The 20,826-nt window shown below is 35.3% G+C and overlaps 3 protein-coding genes across 3 annotated transcripts; all 3 read right to left on the reverse strand.

Moving 5' to 3' along the window:
* Positions 1 to 8,838: 8,838 nt before the first annotated feature.
* LOC136062918 (glycine-rich cell wall structural protein 2-like) lies at positions 8,839 to 9,156 on the reverse strand. The gene has a single exon (XM_065762637.1). It carries the CDS (start codon positions 9,154 to 9,156, stop codon positions 8,914 to 8,916), a length of 243 nt encoding a protein of 80 aa, XP_065618709.1. The 3' UTR covers positions 8,839 to 8,913.
* Positions 9,157 to 11,931: 2,775 nt separating this feature from the next.
* LOC112022688 (uncharacterized) lies at positions 11,932 to 12,945 on the reverse strand. The gene has a single exon (XM_024055310.2). The coding sequence runs from the start codon at positions 12,774 to 12,776 to the stop codon at positions 12,216 to 12,218; it is 561 nt and encodes a 186-aa protein (XP_023911078.1). The 5' UTR covers positions 12,777 to 12,945; the 3' UTR covers positions 11,932 to 12,215.
* A 5,070-nt stretch (positions 12,946 to 18,015) lies between these two features.
* Positions 18,016 to 20,420, reverse strand: LOC112022663 (GDSL esterase/lipase 6). Its single transcript, XM_024055276.2, has 4 exons — positions 20,189 to 20,420; positions 19,549 to 19,694; positions 18,673 to 19,138; positions 18,016 to 18,313 (listed from the first exon to the last, which is right to left on the reverse strand). The coding sequence occupies exons 1-4, from the start codon at positions 20,418 to 20,420 to the stop codon at positions 18,069 to 18,071; spliced, it is 1,089 nt and encodes a 362-aa protein (XP_023911044.1). The 3' UTR covers positions 18,016 to 18,068.
* Positions 20,421 to 20,826: the final 406 nt, after the last annotated feature.

Genomic DNA, 20,826 nt, shown 5'->3' on the forward strand with positions numbered 1-20,826 from the left:
TGATCAGCCCCTGATGGATAACGCTTCGATGCGGGAGTCTCAAGGAGCTGAGGGGGCTCTCGTAGCCGAGGCCCTGGAGAAATCTCTTCTTCTTCCCACTGACATGGCCGAGTTAGAGAAAATGAGTGGGGTAGAGGTTGTCCTCGACCTTAAGAAGTATCTAGGCATGGTGGGTCCTTTAGCACCTATTTACTTTATTCAAAGTTTGCCGCTTAGTATCTTTCTTTCTCTTTACGGAGTTACTTGTTTTTATTGGCAGGCTATCCAGTCCCTTTTCAGGTTAGGTGCCTAGGGACGAGGCTGTGAGAGCCAAAGACGAGGCGGTATTTGCGAAAATAGACGCTGAGCGTTCTGTGGAAAAGGCAGAGGAGGATGCTTTCGCAGATGGGGTGGCTAAGACTGAAGCCACCCTTCGAGCTCAAGTTCCTGCAGTGTGCAGGCATTACTGTTCTCAAACCTGGCATGAAGCCCTTAACCAAGCAGGGGTTGATATCTCATCTGATCTTAGAAGGGAGGACAGGGTATATTACCCTATTGCCATTCGCGAGGTTGCACCTGCTGCTCCTGAGGAGGGATCCTCATTACCATCAGTTGAAAGTCACGATAAGATCACCGAGGATGCACCGTTAACTGATCAACCATCCGAGGAGGTTGAGCCCAGAGAACGTTAAGGGAAGTTGTAATCGAGGGTCAGGAAATACCTTAAGACGTGGCAAGTCCTCCGATGGACCTTTCGAAACCAAGCCCTTAGGCCTTGGCCCAAACCTTTTGATTTACTTATTGACTTAATTTGCCCACTGAATTGAGGGGACTAGTATATGGCATAGGATAAATTTGTTTATTTTTTTTTTATCTCATTTTGTTTCTTGCCTCAGTGGCGTTGTAAGGGAGTTGTATACTTTCCGTTTGAACTGAATACTTAATACTTTGCTTCTAACTAATGAGGTTTTCTTTTATTTGCTTTACTATTGTACTCTGCTCAATATTCGTATTCTATTCTGGAGTTAGCCTCATGAAACCATCTGTTATCCTTCAAATATAAATCTAAAGATCGTATTATAGCTTGACTCTAAGTAACGCTTAGGCTTTTCTCCAGATAGTTATTTTCTCCATGGGTTCGAGTCCGAGGACCATGCAATACCCTGGTTATGCCCACTTCTATTTTTCTATAAGTATCTAGTTTTCCGTAGGCTTGGGTCCGAGGACCATGCAATACCTTGGTTATGTCTAGTACTCAGATATAATGGTGTGTGTAGTTTTACCATAGGTTTGGTCCGAGGACCATGCAATACCCTGGTTATGCCAGTACTCAGATATAATGGTGTGTGTAGTTTTACCATAGGTTTGGGTCCGAGGACCATGCAATACCTTGGCTCTGTCTAGCACTTCTATTTTTCTGTAAGTATCTAGTTTCCCCATAGGTTTGGGTCCGAGGACCATGCAATACCTTGTTCTGTCTAGTATCCAGATATAATGGTGTGTGTAGTTTTACCATAGGTTTGGGTCCGAGGACCATGCAATACCTTGGCTCTGTCTACCATTTCTATTTTTCTGTAAGTATCTAGTTTCCCCATAGGTTTGGGTCGAGGACCATGCAATACCTTGGTTCTGTCTAGTATCCAGATATAATGGTGTGTGTAGTTTTACATAGTTTGGGTCCGAGGACCATGCAATACCTTGGCTCTGTCTACCACTTATTTTTCTATAAGTATCTAGTTTCCCCATAGGTTTGGGTCCGAGGACCATGCAATACCTTGGTTCTGTCCAGTATCCAGATATAATGGTGTGTGTAGTTTTACCATAGGTTTGGGTCCGAGGACCATGCAATACCTTGGCTTTGTCTACCACTTCTATTTTTCTGTAAGTATCTAGTTTCCCCATAGGTTTGGGTTCGAGGACCATGCAATACCTTGGTTCTGTCTAGTATCCAGATATAATGGTGTGTGTAGTTTTACCATAGGTTTGGGTCCAAGGACCATGCAATACCTTGGCTCTGTCTACCACTTCTATTTTTCTGTAAGTATCTAGTTTCCCAAAAGTTTGGGTCCGAGGACCATGCAATACCTTGGTTCTGTCTAGTATCCAGATATAATGGTGTGTGTAGTTTTACCATAGGTTTGGGTCCAAGGACCATGCAATACCTTGGCTCTGTCTACCACTTCTATTTTTCTATAAGTATCTAGTTTCCCATAGGTTTGGGTCCGAGGACCATGCAATACCTTGGTTTGTCTAGTATCCAGATATAATGGTGTGTGTAGTTTTACCATAGGTTTGGGTCCGAGGACCATGCAATACCTTGGCTCTGTCTACCACTTCTATTTTTCTGTAAGTATCTAGTTTCCCCATAGGTTTGGGTCCGAGGACCATGCAATACCTTGGTTCTGTCTAGTATCCAGATATAATGGTGTGTGTAGTTTTACCATAGGTTTGGGTCCGAGGACCATGCAATACCTTGGCTCTGTCTACCACTTCTATTTTTCTATAAGTATCTAGTTTCCCCATAGGTTGGGTCGAGGACCATGCATACTGGTTCTGTCTAGTATCCAGTAGGTTTGTGTTTACCATAGGTTCCGAGGACCATATATGCTTCTACATTATTTTCTTAGTTCTAGTTCAGGTTGCCGAGCATGAATACTGGTGTCTAGTATCCAGATATAATGTGTGTGTAGTTTACCATAGGTTTGGGTCCGAGGACCATGCAATACTTGACTCTGTCTACCACTTCTATTTTTCTATAAGCGGAGGTTTGTCCTCAGACTGCTTTACTGGAGATGATTCCTCTTTGGGTCAGATTATGATCTTTACACGTGGCGTTGATCTCGCCTCCAGCTCGAGGCCCATCTGTTTCATTTATGAAGCGCCCTTTGTCCGTTCGTGTTCCGCGCTTGACGCTTCGGTGCGCGAAACGCGCCTTCATTAATGTCCTCGTGAATTAACACGAGTCCAACGGTCTACGGCCTCCTTGAAAATTGGTGGCTTCATTATTAGCCCAGCTGATAATTCTCTTTTCGAACTCTGCATGAATTAATTCTTACCAACCCTCATCCCCTATATAAAGTGGGAGATAGTTTCTCCACAACCCATGGACCTCTCAACACAAACAGAACAAACACATTCTTCCAACTTCCCAAGCCCTTTTAACAACCCCGTCGGAATTGTGACTGGGATCAACAAAAGCCGGTATGGCCGCAGGCCCACTGGGCTTTCGGTGCGGCAGAGTCTAGGCGCAACCCCGATGGCGCCCTTCGAGGTGTCCCAGAGGGATGTTGTTAGAGAACCTAACGTCTTTCCTCGGAGCACACCCTCGACGAGGAAGATGTGCGAATTCACCTCATGGGCGGTGCTCGAGTGTTGCCGTCTCCAACGGCCAACACTCGAGAGGATCGGAGAGAATCGAGGAAACATCATGGGGAAGGTATCCCGGAGCCCCTACATCTGCTTCTCTCTTTGTTCCAGCTCCGCCTGGCCGAGAAGGGAGTTGTCGGTGGCCTGGAGACAGGATTGCCCTTCCCTTCTCCGCCTTTTGTCAAGCTCTCCCATTCTCTTTATACCAACAAAGGGACGGCTTGACACTTCCCACCGGTTAGTTTTCTCTTAGGGCGGCTCCACCTGGGCCTCTGATTGTAGAAATAGCTGGTAGGATTAGCTTGTAAATTTGTATGTAAAACACACCTGCCTGAGCCTCTGATTGTAACTTGTACTCTTTTTATTTATGAAATAATAATATCAAGATTTCTTTTTTTTTTTTTTTTACTGTCAAATCTTCTATTTTTTTTCTTTTTTTTTTAACCTTCTATAAGACGACTACATAGAACACTCACCACTCGCCTGGTGCGCCGGCCAGCACCCTAAATCTTCCCACAGACGGCGCTAATTGTAGGGACTCAATTTGGATTGACCCTGAATATGAATGGGTTTTCAGCCCAACAAGCCCAAACAATAAATTTATAGAGAGTGGGTTAAAGGTTTAGGCGCTGGCCGTCGATCACCATGCCTGAACTTTCTTTTATAAAAATATACTTAGAGTTTCTTTACAAATGGGAGGATGCTCCTCGGCCCGTGGCCGAGGAGACCCTTTTCTTCTTTCTTTTTTTCCCCCTCATCTTTTACTTTACTTGCTTTTCTTTTATAGTTTTCATCTGCCTATCTCCTTATTCCATCTGTTAATCATCCATTTGCCTATCTTCTGGCCGTCTGTCCCATCAGAGGCCTTATCAGTACTCAAGTGGTTCACTCTGATCAACGTTGCCCTGCCAAGGGGTTATATCCCCATTAATGCGGCCAGAGGGGTTAGGTGAATGCATTAAGTGCGAATGTGACAGCTTGTTCTGGGCTTGTCCCCTCCCAAAAGTTATCCTTAGAATGCCGAGGACGAACAGGTTCTCGGCGTGGGTTACAACAGAGGCTTTGTCTGACTTAGCCTTGACTAGTCAGTCCTCCTCGGCGTTGGCCTTGAGCCTACTATGCGATGGGCTATGGTTATCAAGCCCACGGGCCCCACACATGTAATCCGTGCAATGCAGAGGATTTGTTAAATGTTATTAGTATTTATTTTCTAATTAGGTTTTAGAGTGTTATCAATAGTGGCATTATCTCAACTGGTAATATTTATTAAATGTTATTAATATTTATTTGGATTTTCTGTTACGGGAGAGCTCTTATTACGGTGACCATAGTCACTTTTTTTTTTTTTTAATTTTTTTTTATATTTAATTTAAAAGGAGTGGGCTTCATCATTCATATGTCATCTATCTCATTCTAGTCCAGTGACAAAGAAATTATTGTATGCATTGATTTGCTTGTGTACTTTACACTAGAGGTTTTTCTTTTATATTTATATCTTATATGCTTACGTGCAGCTTATTAAAACTTCAATATTTTTTCAAGTATATTTACACTATAACCAATTTCCAATAAAGACGTTTCTCAAAAAAAAAAAAAAAAATTTCCAATAAAGACTAAATTGCAATTACAACCTTAAATTTGGGATCATTTTAATTTTGTATTCTAAAGTTCAAAATTTTGAATGGTGACCTCTAATATTACCTAGTGTTTGGAAACAAGGCTTTCCATTAGTCATGTCATCTGTCATGATAATTCTTCCATACACTTGTGTGTGTGTGTGTGTATACACATATATTAATATATTGTTTTCTTCTGAAAAGAAAATATTATTTATATCATTAAATTTGTTTAATCGTGATTGATTTTGATGATTGATGAGAGTTGAGAGTTGAGCATGATCAATTTTGACAGAAATCAATCAGTTGGATCCAGAAATCAATCAGTTGGATCATGGTCAAATCATTTTTATCAAAATCAATCCCTTCAACTTTTTCACCATCGTCAATCTCTCGTTGCACTAGTTGTGTAGGTTAATTTGGGGTAAAGTTTTGGCTGAAATTTCTGATTTTTTTGGAGAGAATTGTTTATAATTGTTTTATAGGTTTAGAACTAAACATATGAAAAAGTAAGGGGTTTTTTTTTTTCTTTAATAAAAAAAACTTCAAAATTTATTTTTTTATATTTTTTATGTTTTTTTAACTCAAAGAATTTTTTTTTTTTTAAAATCAAAACTAAATGGCTTTAGGAGTTATTTATTGCACAATTTTTTTGAGGGACACTAACAAGAGGATTGAATTGAATAAAGTTAATCAAGAATTTTTTTTTTTTTTTTTAGTGAGAGAAAAGTCTGGTCAATATTGCATCCTTTGATAACTTTCCAATAATTGTGTTTTTGTGAAAATTACAAACATTGTTTTCTAAAAGAAATCATGTCGAACGCTCTAAGGATTTAAAACTCAAAAAACTTTCTTTTTTTTCTTTTTTTTGGTAAGAACTCAAAAAACTTATTAAGAATCGGGCAGACTGGCGCCAAGGGGACAACCTTGCCACCTTTATCCTCTCATTCTTTTTCTTATGTCATGGGTCACTGGGTCACGCTTAATTTGGTGGATTAGAAGGGATGAAGTAGTTGAAATGTTGAATGGGTCATTGGAATTGGAACCAGCCTCCAATAAGAAGAAGAGAAGAAAGACTTTTCGACCAAAATTTTATCAATCAAGTTTTGCTCCATCAATGTTAGGAATTGTTGTAGCTGGTCTTGCATTGGGATGACCCCCCATTGCAATAAGCATGCATGTAAGATGTCAGTGCTTAGCTTTAGGTAAATTAAATGTGGCTAATTAAGAGCTCCCATCGCACAAATAAATATAGGATAAATTTAGATATAGTAAATTATGTACGGTACGTTAATTATTCCAAATGAATTCAACCATTTAATTAACACCGGGATGATTGGTCTAGTGGTTATGGGTTTGAGAGGTGGAGGTCTCAAGTTTGAATCTTGCAATGGAAAGCGCCTGAGAAATAACTTCATGCTCTCGACTCATGCTCACTAGCGTCTTCGATGGGGCTAGGTGCACAGTTATGGCTCATCTAGATCTTTTGCTTCTGCAAGCTCGAGCCAGTGGGTAAAGTGTCACTATGGTCACGACGCCCAGGTGGGCCAGGAGACAAAACATCTTAGCCCTACCAATTTTTTATCATCTTTTTCTCTCTCTAACCAAACACTCATAGAATCAATTTTCTCTCCACTTTTCTCTTCTTTATTTTTTCTCCTCCATGTTTCACCCCAACGAAGGAACCCTTAAACTTCTGTTTTCTACCATCACGCACCCTTGGCTTGGAGATGTAAAGGTTGGAGTTTAAGTTTTTAAAAGGAAACTTCACACTTATATAGACTTAAATTAGACTAAACCGTTGAAGTAAAATTCTATTTAGAGCAAAAAAAAAAAATCGGTGTTTCTGTATGCTCTCAATTTATAATCTCACACACGCCAACATCAACTTCAAGTCTGTTTCTCACAAGACCCCGAAGTGGCCCAAAAGTCTTCAACTCCTAGATCTCGTAAAAAAGGGAAGCCCACTGACAAATATAAGAATAAGATCACAAGCCCACTTTTAAACTTCCTATTATGTAGTTCTTTTTTATCCTTCTTTTCTTTGTGTGACACTTCAAGGCCCAGCAAGTTCTCGTGTAAGTGAGTAAGTCATTCTCTTGGACTACGCTTTTATTTTGAATATATTCTTCTCTTTTGCCTTTTTATTTGCTTCGATCACTTCACTCCTTGTTGGACTGGATCTCTTCAGGGTTTGTCACCTCCGATTGACAATCGGCCCATTTTGTATCTTTTAATTTCCTTGGGAATTGGGCATATAACAAAGACAATTTATTTTTTTGAGAGAACAAAGACAATTTATATATCAATCACAATATAATATAAAAGTAAGATTAAATATGTAAATATAAGAGTAATTTACTGGATACATTTCATATACATTACATGAATGCCAGTATGGATTAGTGGACAGGTAACACATAAATTACTTAACCATTTCTTTGTTTGAATGGAACTGCAGTGCATGGTAAACTCTAACAATACATAATTTGAGATAAAAATATGATATAATTTATCGTGGATCGGTGCTGTTGTGCAAATCCAAATGAAGTCCATAGATCATCATTTTCTTTATTGTGGGTGGTCATAGACTTATGGATGCTTGTGTTTTTTCTCCATCTTGTGTTACTATATGAATTGTTGTTTTGTTGGAAGGGAATAACTGCAACAGCAAAATTTTAGTCCCAAAATTTTGGGGTTAAAAAATAAAGTTTGGGAAAAGAAAAGTAAAATAAAAGTCATTAAAAAATAAAAGAAAAGTCTTGAATTTGGGATTTTTTTTATTTTGTTTTATTTATTTTATTATGTTCGTATGTATTTGTTTGAAAGAGAACAGAGAAAAGAAAAGTAACATAAAAGTCCATTTGGTCAGACGTTTTGTGAATTTAAAAGTGTATTTTTAAAACCCAAAACTCTATTTCACAGCCGCAACTCTACGTAACTTTTTTTACAAATACTACTTTTAAACTTTAAATATTGTTTTGCAACAACTCCAACTTAAACAAATGCACCCTAATTGCTAATTTGTTGAGTAAGATTAACTAATCTTTGACTGAGCCGGACTGGCCTCCAGAACTCAACTTAAAAAGTTGAACTTGTAATAAAGCATGATGATATGAATTGACTTATGAACCAAATCAATAGCAAAAATAAAATAACCTTAAAAAAATCGTGCTCAGTCAAAAAAATTAAAATGAATTTTGAACTTATCTTATTGGGTCGCACCCATCTTCCTTTTCATCTTTTTTTGATATTGGGACACAAGTTCTGCTCAGTCCTTAGGTAGGTTAAGGGCATTTTAAAAAAAAAAAAAAAAAAAAAAATTTTTTTTTTTTTTTTTTTTTTTTTTTTTTTCCTTTCTTTGATGAAGAACATTTCAATAGTTTAATACAGCCTACAAATTAAAAAGTTATTTAATCAGCCCCTTATTAGGTATCTTCATTCTATATGTAATATATCCAAATAACAAAATCTTAATTGCCTTAGACTATCAATGTACTAAATTTGTAGAGATTTGTGATACCTGGTATAAGCAAACCAGCATTCGAAGGCTTAACTCATGCCCGATCACATAATACCAAAAGTCCTATTCATGCAATTCAATTATTAGTTTGTTTAAAACAAAATAGAGCCATTATTAAGATATATTAAAATTGTGTTTCAGTTAACTTAACTGGTAAAGTCTATAATAATTGAATAAGAAATCTGTAGTTTAATCCCCACTTACTGCTGTGTTTTGGTCTGATGATAAAAAGATATCATCAAGAGCGAATCTTATAAATTTGAAACTCTCTAAAATATATATATATATATATATTGGAAGGAGAACAATGTAAAACATAAACAAAAATAAAGTAGGATTAATTTAAAACTTTAATTTTATTCCATCATATTAATAAGAGAAACTTGCCAAAGTTGCACACAATAACAACATCAAATGGCAGCATCTATTCTATTTATTTCCCTTTTCACCAGAATGAAGGCTAGAGAAATAACCCTGGGGGTTACTTTCAAAAGTGTCCCTTGAAATGTGTGACCCTCCTCCACTACCCGGAGCAACCATCATGCCACCACTACTGCCGCCCTTTGAAGAGCTACCCCCAGCACTTTTGCCACCTCCACCTCCACCCCCGCCTTTGCCACCACCACCACCTCTTCCTTTGCCACCTCCACCGCCACCGCCTTTGCCACCCATTCTGAATATGTGTAGCTGCTTAGTAATTAGAACTATTAGCTGCTATAGATGTCCAAGAAAATTGTTGCTTATAAAATGATGAAATGGCTAATTTAGTATTTATAGCGAGAGATAGTCAAATTATTTTTAATGATCACTTCTATACAATTAATAATGGATTCTCAGAAAATTGGCAATGCATAGATGCTTGCATGGATTAGTGGAGAGGTCACGCATAGATTAATTCACCATTCTCAAAATTGGAGCTGTAAATTACTTGGCCAAATACTGCGAATTAAAACAAAATTCGTATTAATGTTGTTGGGGCGCTACACAATTCCTTTTTGTCTTCTAAGTTAATTAGGTGACTATTCTCTCTATCTAGAATAGATTTTGGGCAAGACCGTGACTAAAAAAAAAAGTAAGAGACTATTAGCCTGATAGGTGCCATCGAGATTAACAATAAGTTTTGAATACTTTTTATGCCTTATAAAAAGTAGTAATTAAAAAGAAGTGTGCAAATACGTAGCATTTATCTTTTAACAATATTTAATTTTTAATCTTAAAAAACTTTGGAAAAGAATTGAAATATGAAATCTGGACCATGTGCATGTACCTTCCGTCTATTGAAAAGTAAAAGGATTAGCTGAGTTTTGTAACTCATATGCCTTTTATTTGAATGGACTTCCATGTTATAATTGCTTTTTTTTTTTTTAATTATATAAATATGATATGGTTTTTTGGATACTTGGGTGATAGATTCAATAAGTTTAAGGATAAGCGGTAAACCCAAAGATCTTAAATTTCATCTACCACATTATTAATCTATGGGATTCTTTAGATGTTTTATGGACATTGAGTCTAATCAAAAGTTGAAACATCACTTTCTTATAAAAAGAATAATATAAAAAAATAAATATGATAAGAAATAAGAATTGAATCAATAACATCCATTTCATGATAATTGTTTTTTTCTCAACCAATCAATACATCAATGTGTTTCTTTTTGGTGTAAGTGGAATCCAACAATAAGAAATTTATAAATTGTGCTAACTATAACTAAAGTATCCGGTATGGTAACATGTGTTGATTGGGAAAATAAAAAAAAATAAAAAAAATTGGGGGGGGGGGGGGGGGGAGGGGGGGGGAGTTTCCACTCAACTCGAACATTTTCGGGTGATGAGAAACTAAAGCTACTGCCATTCAATTCAATTTAAAGAAATCTAAACAAGGTTTTAAGATTTGCAGTCAGATGTGGCGGTCTCAATGGGTTGGGTTGGAGTTTAGCCACTAAATACAAAAGTGAAAGAAGAGAGTATTGGTGGTCAATGATGCTAGATCTATGGTAGTTGGTACCAAATATGTGGTCATTGGTGATAGATATGTGGTCGCTAGTAGTAAGGCAGGCGAAATAGGCATGATATTGATACATGAGTAGGTCAATTTCGACGGGTAACAAGGTCCCAGCCCTCATCAATAGAATGATAATGATCGAGTTTAAAGGTCTTAAGCCTATTGTTATCTGTTGATCTCATCAAAACCATCCATAAACAGCCGTAGCATTGGGTTAATTGTTTATATAATGGGTTTTCATGAACAAAATATTTTTAATTTTTTTCTTAACATGCTCTGTTAACTTATTTCGGATGCTTCCTCGAGTTAGAAGTCAGAATATATATAATGATCACGTTACTACACCAAAGTGCAGTTTTGAATGGACCGGCTCTAAGCTTTCTAGAGAGTTCGCTAGAGTCATCACAATTAAATATGAACACACATAAATTATGTTAGAATGGATGAGCGTGTATTACCAAACCACTGACTTTTTGGTAAGTTAAAGTTGGCCGCTGGCTATATTGTAGTAATGTTAATTTTGAAGAGTCAAAATCTCATACGTGGTACCCGTAAATTTCCCAGAACCAGCAAGTTCGAAAAGTCTTAGCTTTGATGATTATGAAGTGTACGTGTACAAATTATTTACAATTATTGAAGTTAGCTAGGCCGGGCCAGAAGAATCTAAACCCCACAGCTCGCACATATTCCATTTTTCCCAATGTTCGGAAACTACAACATCCAACCCCTTAATCTATATATTTATTAATAGCCAAAAATTTAAAGAAAATTCAATTAAATTTCAATTGGATTTTATTTTGCGGTATATGTTCTATCTAATTTTAAATTTGTGTTTCAAGTGAATTATTTAGTGTAAAAATTGAATAGTTTAAATCTAATTAGATTCTAAATTGAATTTTAATTAGATTCTAATTTTGCGCCACATATCTATCAAATTTTTTAATTGTTAGCAAGTGTACAAAAACTGAAGAGTCTAAATTCAATTAAATTCTAAATCATATATATAAATTTATGTATATAAAATGAGAAATCATTACATATTTTAGAAATGACAAAATTTAGGTACAGAACTTGAGGTACTATTTCTTAAGTTCTCCTCTTAAAATTCAGCCATGTGATTATTTGACTAAAAAATACACTTCCATCTCATGAAAAAAAATTCACATGACAGAATCTTAAAAAATGGAACCTAAAGAACAACACTTAAGTACTATATCTAAGCCATGCTCTTTTAGAAATGTATCGTTTAAACAAGATGTAAGCAAATATCATGTGTAATTTGAACATTTTCTCAAAAAAATGTATAATTTGAACCGTATAATTATTACTGTTTTTATTTTTACCTGTGCATAAGCACAAAATTACACATTAGTTCTTATAAAATTACAATCCTAATTTTTTTTTCATCTGACTTGATCATTTCAAAAAGAACAAATACAAAAATTCACATGGAAAAATATATATATTAACTCTCATTTCAACCACCATATATTCCATCTTTCGCTATATGACATTTTTACAAGTGCAAAATTGGTGATCTAGATTAGTACTCAATTACCACCAACTCGATAATGAAATTCTTCTTAACCAAGAGACGTATAACACAAATCAATAACCTGTCCCCATACCAAAAATTTGAGAGCAAATATATCAATTACAAGAAGAATTAGAGATTTCCCTACCCATAATTAATAAAAATTAACCTACACATTATAAACGCATAAATCTCATCTTGACCAAATTGGCTCTTCTTTTATAGTCTCTAACATAGGCTTCCTTGACCTGCACACAGATAACCTGTATTGAAACTCTGGTGATGAAAACCCCTCAATACCCTCCAAATTCAATCTTGGCCCTCCAGCCTCACCTTCATCAGCTTCCACCGCCACATGTTGGGTGTCGCCGCCGCCGCCGCCTCCGGACTCAGGCGAAACCCGGATTTTACTAATCCCACCGGAGGAAGATATCCGCTTAGCCGCAGAGTTGGCCACGAGGAAAAGCATTGCCATATCAGCTGCAACAACCATAGAATTCACTCTCTTCATAGGAAACATGATGTACACATTGCCAAACTCTATTTCCTCGTCGGCGCTGAGCGCGGAGAATCTCCGGCCAATGTGAAGGGATTGAGAGTTTACTAAGAAGAAGTTTGGGCACTCGAACATGAGCTCAGCTGCCTTGATGGGTTCCCGGAATTGTCTCACTTCACCACCAGGAAAGACCACTCTTGCTGCCTTGTTGCTCTTGATCAAAGGTGTGGCAAGGGTGCACGAAACATAGTTCCCCATTTGTAAACCAAAAAGAAAGCTAAAGTGTTTAGAGAGGTTTGCTTAGAAAATTGGTTTTGGGATTTGTTGGGAATGGTTATACTATATATATAGGAAGAATGAGTGAGTCAATGGCAGCCGAATATTTGATATTGAAAAATGAAAGAGTGTAAAAATAAAAAATGTGCGTGAGAGAGAAGGTTAAAGTAGTATACGTGTGGTGGGCTAGTGTGGTGGGTTTTGGCTTTTGTTTGTGTTTGATTTTTTAAGGGCTGTGATTGTGTGTGATTTGTGAATACGCGTTTGGGGCTTGAAGGACGGGGAAAAGTTGGCGAAATTTCATGAATTATCAGTGTCTAGTTGTCAAGCGAAATTTCGCTGTGGAATTGCGTGTGGGGCCTTTGGTTCTGAAGCCTCTTAGCTGGGTGAGGTGAGTGGGTTACTACTAGAAAGGAAAAGGGGTTGAACTTTGAATAATCTTCAATGTCGTTTGTTTACCGGTTGTTAAAATTGGAAAGAAAGTCAAAAAAAACATCAAATGATGTAAAGAGAGAAAGATGAAGTAAAGGATACGTGTGGTTCGGTTGGACGGTCTATGTTGACGATAATGAAATGTCCTTAACCGTTACATTTTGGCTATCTGGAATTGTGTGTTACGCCTTACAAATAAGTCAATACAAGTTATATGTTAGGCTTAGCGGATAATCCTGAGATTATAGTGGACTAAAATTTAATTAGTATTACAAAACCATAGTAGCGCATGGTACTGGTAGACTTACTACTCTATAAAACGAGAAGGTATTTGTTATCATAGGATAACATATTCGTAATATCAAAATCAAATAAGTGTAAAACATATTAGCAAAAAATAATTACTTCACTAACAAATGAAAGACATGTGTTAGTAGATAATTATTTCTACACACATATCTCTTATATATTTAATTTTGATACGAATGACATGGTATCATTTGATACACAATACTTTTTCCTATAAAATTATGTTATATAAGATAATATATTATCCTATGAGTGATGTTAAGAATATTACATATTTTATTACGTAAAATTTACAAATTGACATGACAGAAATAAAAAAAAAGAATCAAACATTATAATATTATATTATGTTGTTAAAGTTATACTAACTAGTATGTAACTATGTATATATGCACATGTATAATTAAAAACAGTTACAATTACGCACATACAGCTTGCACCTTTTTTAAGTTATATGTCTCTAAAATATGTAATGGTTTTTTTCATATATATATATATATATAATTTAGAATCTAATCATATTTAGGTTCTTTGGTTTTTGCAACCAATAATTTATTTGTCACAAAAATTAAAAAATCAAATAGGACATAATACAAAATTAGACTTCAATTGAAATCCTATTTAAAATCTAATTGAATTTAGACTATTTCTCTCGTATTTGGGCTTTTTGGCTTTAAATATATATTACATTCATTGTTAACTTAGTTTGTAAAATTTTTACGGTAAAATTGAATGTAGTTTAGCATTTGCCTTTGTTTTCATGTAGTATTTTTCTTTGCTTTTGTTGCTTTATATACATTTCGGGGGTGTGACGTGCTGTCCTCTTCATTAACTCGGACAAGAAAACCAGCTTATCATGGGGCTGTCTTGGACGCTTTACATGTTGAAGGAAAAGGACTTGGGTGGAAAAAATGAGGAAAGGAAAGAGAGGGTGGGGTATGCTCTTTCTATGTTTTGTTCGGTAGAAAGAAGAAAATAAGTGTGAAAATTAAATAAGATGGAAGAAAAGTAGAAAACTTAGAAAAGAGTGAAGGATGTGGCAACTTCCATTGAGGCCATATTTAATTCTCCTTAATTGAGAGGAAATGGGAGTGGATTTGAACGATGTTTAAACAGAAGAATTTAAGTGTGAAAATGAAATTAAAGGAAAGAAAAGACTGAAGGAAGTGACAACTTCCATTAATGCAACAAGTTAATTCTCCTCAATTGCGAGGAACTGGGAGTAATTCTGAAGGATGTGTAGTGTAAACAGAAGAAGATAAGAGAGAAAATGAGAGGGAAGAGAAGAGAGTGAATGACGTGGAAACATCCACTAATACCATATTTTAATTCACCTTAATTGGTAGGAAATGGGATATGAGAGTGATTTTGAAGGGTGTGATGTGATAAATAAAGGATTTCACTCTCTCTACTAGATAAAGGAAAATGAGATTTATTTTTCATTTATTCACTTTTTATTTTATGTACTGACTCTACTGAGGACATATAAGGAAAATTAGCAACTCTTATTTTCCTTCTTTTATATTTATATATGTGTGTGTGTGTGTGAGAGAGAGAGAGAGAGAGAGAATGATATTCTAGTACGCTACATCAATGGAGTATTTAAGAGAGAGAAATATAGTATTGATTAAGATTTGTAACCACATTGGAGGAGAAAATTCTAATTGGCTTGAAGTTGAAGAGCCCACGATTCATCGACTAAATCTCATCAAGAGTCAACCTTGACCAAACATGATTGCGAGATGATCAAGCTAACTAGCTCAAGGTCTCCCTTGGTGTATTTGGAGTAAAGAATTCGTCGATCATTCCATTTAATATAACGAAGTGTTTCAAAAAAGAAGTAATTGGTAGGCAATCTTTACTTAGTATACAACTTTCTCACTTTTTGTAGTGTTTGAGATGTAATTGGTAGGCAATCTTTCATCTCTTTTTTATTTTTTTAAGGAATGATTCAAGGATTTGAAACCAAAATTTTGATTCTTTTAGTGAAAGACACTACTTGCCTTCTTATTAAGGCTTGACCTGTAACAAAAACTTATAATTCCCCTCTCCTAAATCACTATGAGGCACGCTTTTTCTAAACCACTATTGTTATTCTGTAATTTTTCTTCAAGATCTTCTCTTGGATTCGATATTAATTTAATTTTTGGAAGGCTTATGAATTATGACCAATCCCACTGGTTAATTTTTTCTCAACTAATAAAGATGATTTCTTATTTTCCTAAGGTACTTGCTACATCACTAGAGATTGTTCTTTTCCCACCCTTATTTGGTTTTAACCTTCGATTTGATCCAATTTTTTTATTAAATCCCCCACCTACACAAAATTTAAACTAGGATTGATAAGATAATGTAAATTTTAAATTTTTAAGTTTCAATTTTCAAGTAATGCAATTCGGAATATTAATTTTTGTCGGTGGGTTTCACACTTGCGATTATCACAAGTTGGACGGTGGACAGGCATGTGCAATTTGTGTACACCAATAAAAAAAACACTATGTACGGAAACAAGGGATGGTTTCAGTATGCACTGTGCTCTTAGATGAGGTGCTTCAATCTGAATTCCTAACTTTTTCTAATCATCATCTGGTGTCCCATTTCTCATCTAGCAACAAACGTTCGAGCCCACCAATTAGGTACTCTTTTTTGTTTTTTTGTTTTTTTGTTTTTTTTTTTGTTTTTTTTTTTTTTGTAGTGAAAATTCAACTGAAATTCATGACTTTTTAAGGTTTAACAACATTTTCAATCTAATAATAAGTGTTATTAATCAATGAAAAGCCATCAATTATCTGTAAAGCAAAAAGAGGTGGGGGAATTAATGTTTATCAGATAACCAGGTCCTACCCCAATTTATGCTTTGCTTTGGTGGTCAGGTGGTGGATTGGATATGACAGCTATAAGATTTCTTTTTTCATGGTACATTAAAATTATTGAATGGTGGGAAAGTGGTGGTACTTGATTAAAATGGTGAGGAAAAAATAAAAATTAAACATTTTTTTTTAGCCTAGCATTTGTGATCAGATTGAGTTTGTCTTTAAACTAATTTTGAGGAATTTGGAGGAAAATTCCTTCAATCTATTATGTGACAATTCAAATAATCATTTATATGTACTTTTAATTATACTATATAATCTTAATTAATCTTCAATTCCAATAAAAAAGTTATTATTTTAAGATAATAATAAGAATTTATTAATGAAAATCAATTAAAAATTGCTCTCCTTCCATCTTGGATCTTCTTCATTATCCTTTCTTTTATCCCATTGAAGGTTTGTGTTCTTGACTTATCCACCATAGGTCATATAGTTTGTAACTCAAGATATTTCATGCTAGGATATCATTTGGGCACACACGATTCACTAGATATCTTCTCTTATTGCCCCTTCAGTGATTTGGTTGAAGAATAATGAGGTCTTTACTTATCCTTATTAATCTTATGATCAGAGGCCTGTGCATACATGTTGAATAGATGAATAATACGTTGACATCCCATATTTGTGGCTTCACAAAATAGGATGTTATCATCTTCCAACAACATATGTGAGAACTTCTCTTTTCCACATGCTCTCTCAATCACCCTATGCTACCCTTCATTGTCCCATACTCCCATTGCCATTATATCAGTCAAAATCCTCACCACCAGTTCACCACCCAAGCGCAAATTCGCAAAGTCAATTTTATTGTGGTTTATTATTATTTTAATATCTTGAAAAATTACAACATTATGAATATGAAGGATTCAATGAAATTTTTTAAGAGAATACATAATAGACAACACGGTCTACATTTGATCCCAAACTCAAGTATAGAGACTCGAGGGTTGGAGAGGGAAATGATAAAAAATAAGAAAAGAAAGAAAGAAAGAAAAATCAAAATTAAGTTGCTTTAGCTTTTTAGGTTCTTCGTGTTAGTCAATGAAATAATCACATATATGCTTTTTATAAATTCAAATTTGAGTTCTCCTATAGTGTGTTTGAAAACCGTATATTTATAGAGTTTATTTACGTAATATTTATCAACAAATATAGCTTTTTGTAATATTTTTGTGTTAAATATGTGACAAAAAACTGAAACAAAGAGTAAAGAGCGAATAGCAAAATTGTTTTTTTTAACCAAACACTCCTAAGTCCTAATGAAAGAAAACACGCTATGTTACCTGGTGGATGGAACTACCACATTGAATGAAATGAGAAATAATGAAAGAAGTTGAAAAACAAAATTACAAAATTATACAAACGAAAATGAAAATGTACTAAACTCAAAAGGTGTGATTTGTAATTGAGCCTTAAAAAATGAAAAGAAAAAAAGGACCTGCACTTGTAGGATGTGGTCTTGCAAGCATGTCTTGTATTGGGCCTAACACATGAACTGAAACTTTTTGCATTGGGGCCTTGATGAACTCAAAAAGTGTGATTTGTAATTGCTCATAACAAAACTATTGGTTCAAATAAGCACTTGCAGTAGATAAACTAATTCCAACGTAATTTACTAATTATCTAAAATAATTTATTTAATTATTTATTAACTTGACAATCAGTCTAAATCGGATTGAAGGGTGATATTGGCTAGAGTTTTCAAATTAAATGGCCTGATTCGAGGTTTTCTTCCTCCCCATAAAGCCTTCGAGACGAGCTTGTAAGCATGTTCCGATGGATGGAAAAAATCCCAGAACAAGAAACCATTTGGGTTTGAACAAATCTTGTAGCCTTTCTTGCCACATTGCAGCATTCCTCCCAGATTTCCATCACCACAACATGCATTAGATACGTCAGAGAAACCTAGACAACAATAACAAATAAACCTTTGAATTAGTAACATGGTGCTTCAATAATTAATTTTGTAAAGACTAAGAGAAATTATGGGAAACGGATTAAGATCCTCTGGGTTCTTAAGACATATTAGAATATTATCCATCTATTTTTGAATGAATGAATTTTGAATTTATTACAACATCAACATTTGATGATGTAGTAAAATCTAATCCGCTCAATTCAAAATAAATGAATAGAATTTTATAAACTCCATAATAGAGTTACACTTCAAACTATAGAAGATCTTAATCCGATGGATATTACATTCCCATTACTATGCAAGAAACAAATTTACGAATAAAAAATATGAAAGCTTAGAGGTTTACGATAGTGGGCAGGATTTGCTCGAAATTTCTGAACAATGTTGTAAATTGCCCCATAAACCCCAATTGCATGGGGGTACTTAATGTGCATATGTTTGACCAAACTTTCCAATCCCCGGTTGTATTCTTTGACCATCACATTCATCTTTCCATAACATCTATCATTCGGTGCACCGAGCAAGAGGGCCCTAGCTGGAACACAGCCAACGGGACCTAATGAAAACAAAGCAATCTTACTAGCACCAAGCTTGTAAATCTGATCAACAAAAGTTTCTACTTCAACAAGCATGGCTTGAACATAGGCATGTGGATCAGGCTTTGGTGTGTTAGAAGGGACGAAGTAGTTGAATATGTCATTGGAACCAGCCTCGAAGAAGAAGAAAGACTTTTGGACCAAACTTTTATCAATCAAGTTTTGCTCCACCAATGTTCGGAATTGTTGTAGCTGGTCTTGCATTGGGATGACCCTCTATGCAATCCACATGCACGTAAAGATGACAGTGCTTAGCTTTAGGTAAATTACATGTGGCTAAGTAAAATAAAAGATGGCAGTAAAAACATTTTTGGGGGCCCCCCCCCCCCCCCCAAATAAATACTGGTAAAATTTAAATACAATACTTTATAAGTGCAGTGCATTAAGTTTTTCAATTGAATTCAACCACTTGATCAATTAATTATTTTTGAAAGAATAACATTATTCTTATCTTATTGATCAACACAACAAAATGTTTGTTTAATTGAGAACCTAATGTACTCATTGTACTGTACTTAAGTTCTAACTATAAATATATATCTAGACGATCTAAAAGGAATATGCAGATGGTAGAACATTTTATCTTCCATAGTTATTCCAAATGAAAAAAGATCAGATTTTGTTACCTCTTCCTTTTTTGTTCCTCGCAAAACACCACTTCCAGCGCTAGCAAAGTTTATTCCATTGTGTGGATAACTCTTTCTACTTCCCTTCATAACCGCAATCTTTGCCTCGAGGTATGGTATCTGGAAATCAATTCCGATAAACTGGGCTGTCACATTCACACACCAAGAAAGGAACTGATAAATTAGTCAAACAAGAATAATCAAAATAAGTTTGGAAATTGAGAATTTCTAGAGTTCCTAAAATGGACAGGGCTTAGGTTCAATGTTCTTGTACATTGAATCCATTGAGATGTGGACATGTTAACAAGTGTTCGACATGTCTTGCATCTCTACTACTCCAATGCACAAAAACATTAGACCCATGCTAGTTCCTCTTAGGAAAACTTTATGTCCAAGATAGAGCTACTAATATCTTATTCATTCAGGAATAAGTAGATTAAATTTTATCATATCATCAATATTTAAATAAAGGTTGATTATTAACAAATGGCAATCTATTTAAATTATAGACGATGTAAATTCCAATCCGCTCATCTTGAAATAGATGGACTTTTGTAATTTCAGTGTAGAGTAATTCTAAGAACCTCAGAGGATCTTAATCCAAGTTTGGTGCAACTAAATCAAGAAGCTAGCCACTTACAAATGAAGTCAACAACCGTTCTGCCATTAGTAAACCTCCCAGTGGGGTAGTGGAAGAAACTTGAGCCGTAAGGAGGGAAATCCGCCTGGGCGGTGCAATTTTTGATGAAGTGGTTGTTCCCGGCATCAAAGATGGAATCTCCAAAGCTGAAGATTGCCGGAATATTGTATGGAGAAACTGAAACGCATAATGTACTAGTAAGGAAGAGAAGTGTGAGGAAAAGATTTTCCATGTGAAATAAAGTCAGCCTGAGTGACATAGAGAACAAGAGAAATTTAAGGGGTTTTATATATGAACAAATTCAAGAAAAGTTGACACGTTCAGTAAAAGAAAAAAGACCAGTACAAAATAAAACAGAATGCACGAGCATAATGCATAGTGCATGGAGTAGCCGTTTTACATTGCTCGCTTTTTATGAATATATGTGCCAAAAACAGTTCAGCTCTCTTTATTATTGCAATGGAAAGATCTTTAATTTGCATATTTTGGTTTAGTTATTTATATATAGGAATTGTTAGGAAAAACCTTTAAAGTTCAGTCAGATTGAAATTGAGCATCAAGTTCCATTTAGTTTGCACTAAAATACAAGTAAATTAATGCCATGAAAGTAGTAATTTAACTCCTCGTGTGATAAAGGA

This window comes from Quercus suber, unplaced genomic scaffold (genome assembly GCF_002906115.3).
Source record: "Quercus suber isolate HL8 unplaced genomic scaffold, Cork oak 2.0 scaffold_467, whole genome shotgun sequence".
NCBI lineage: Eukaryota > Viridiplantae > Streptophyta > Magnoliopsida > Fagales > Fagaceae > Quercus > Quercus suber.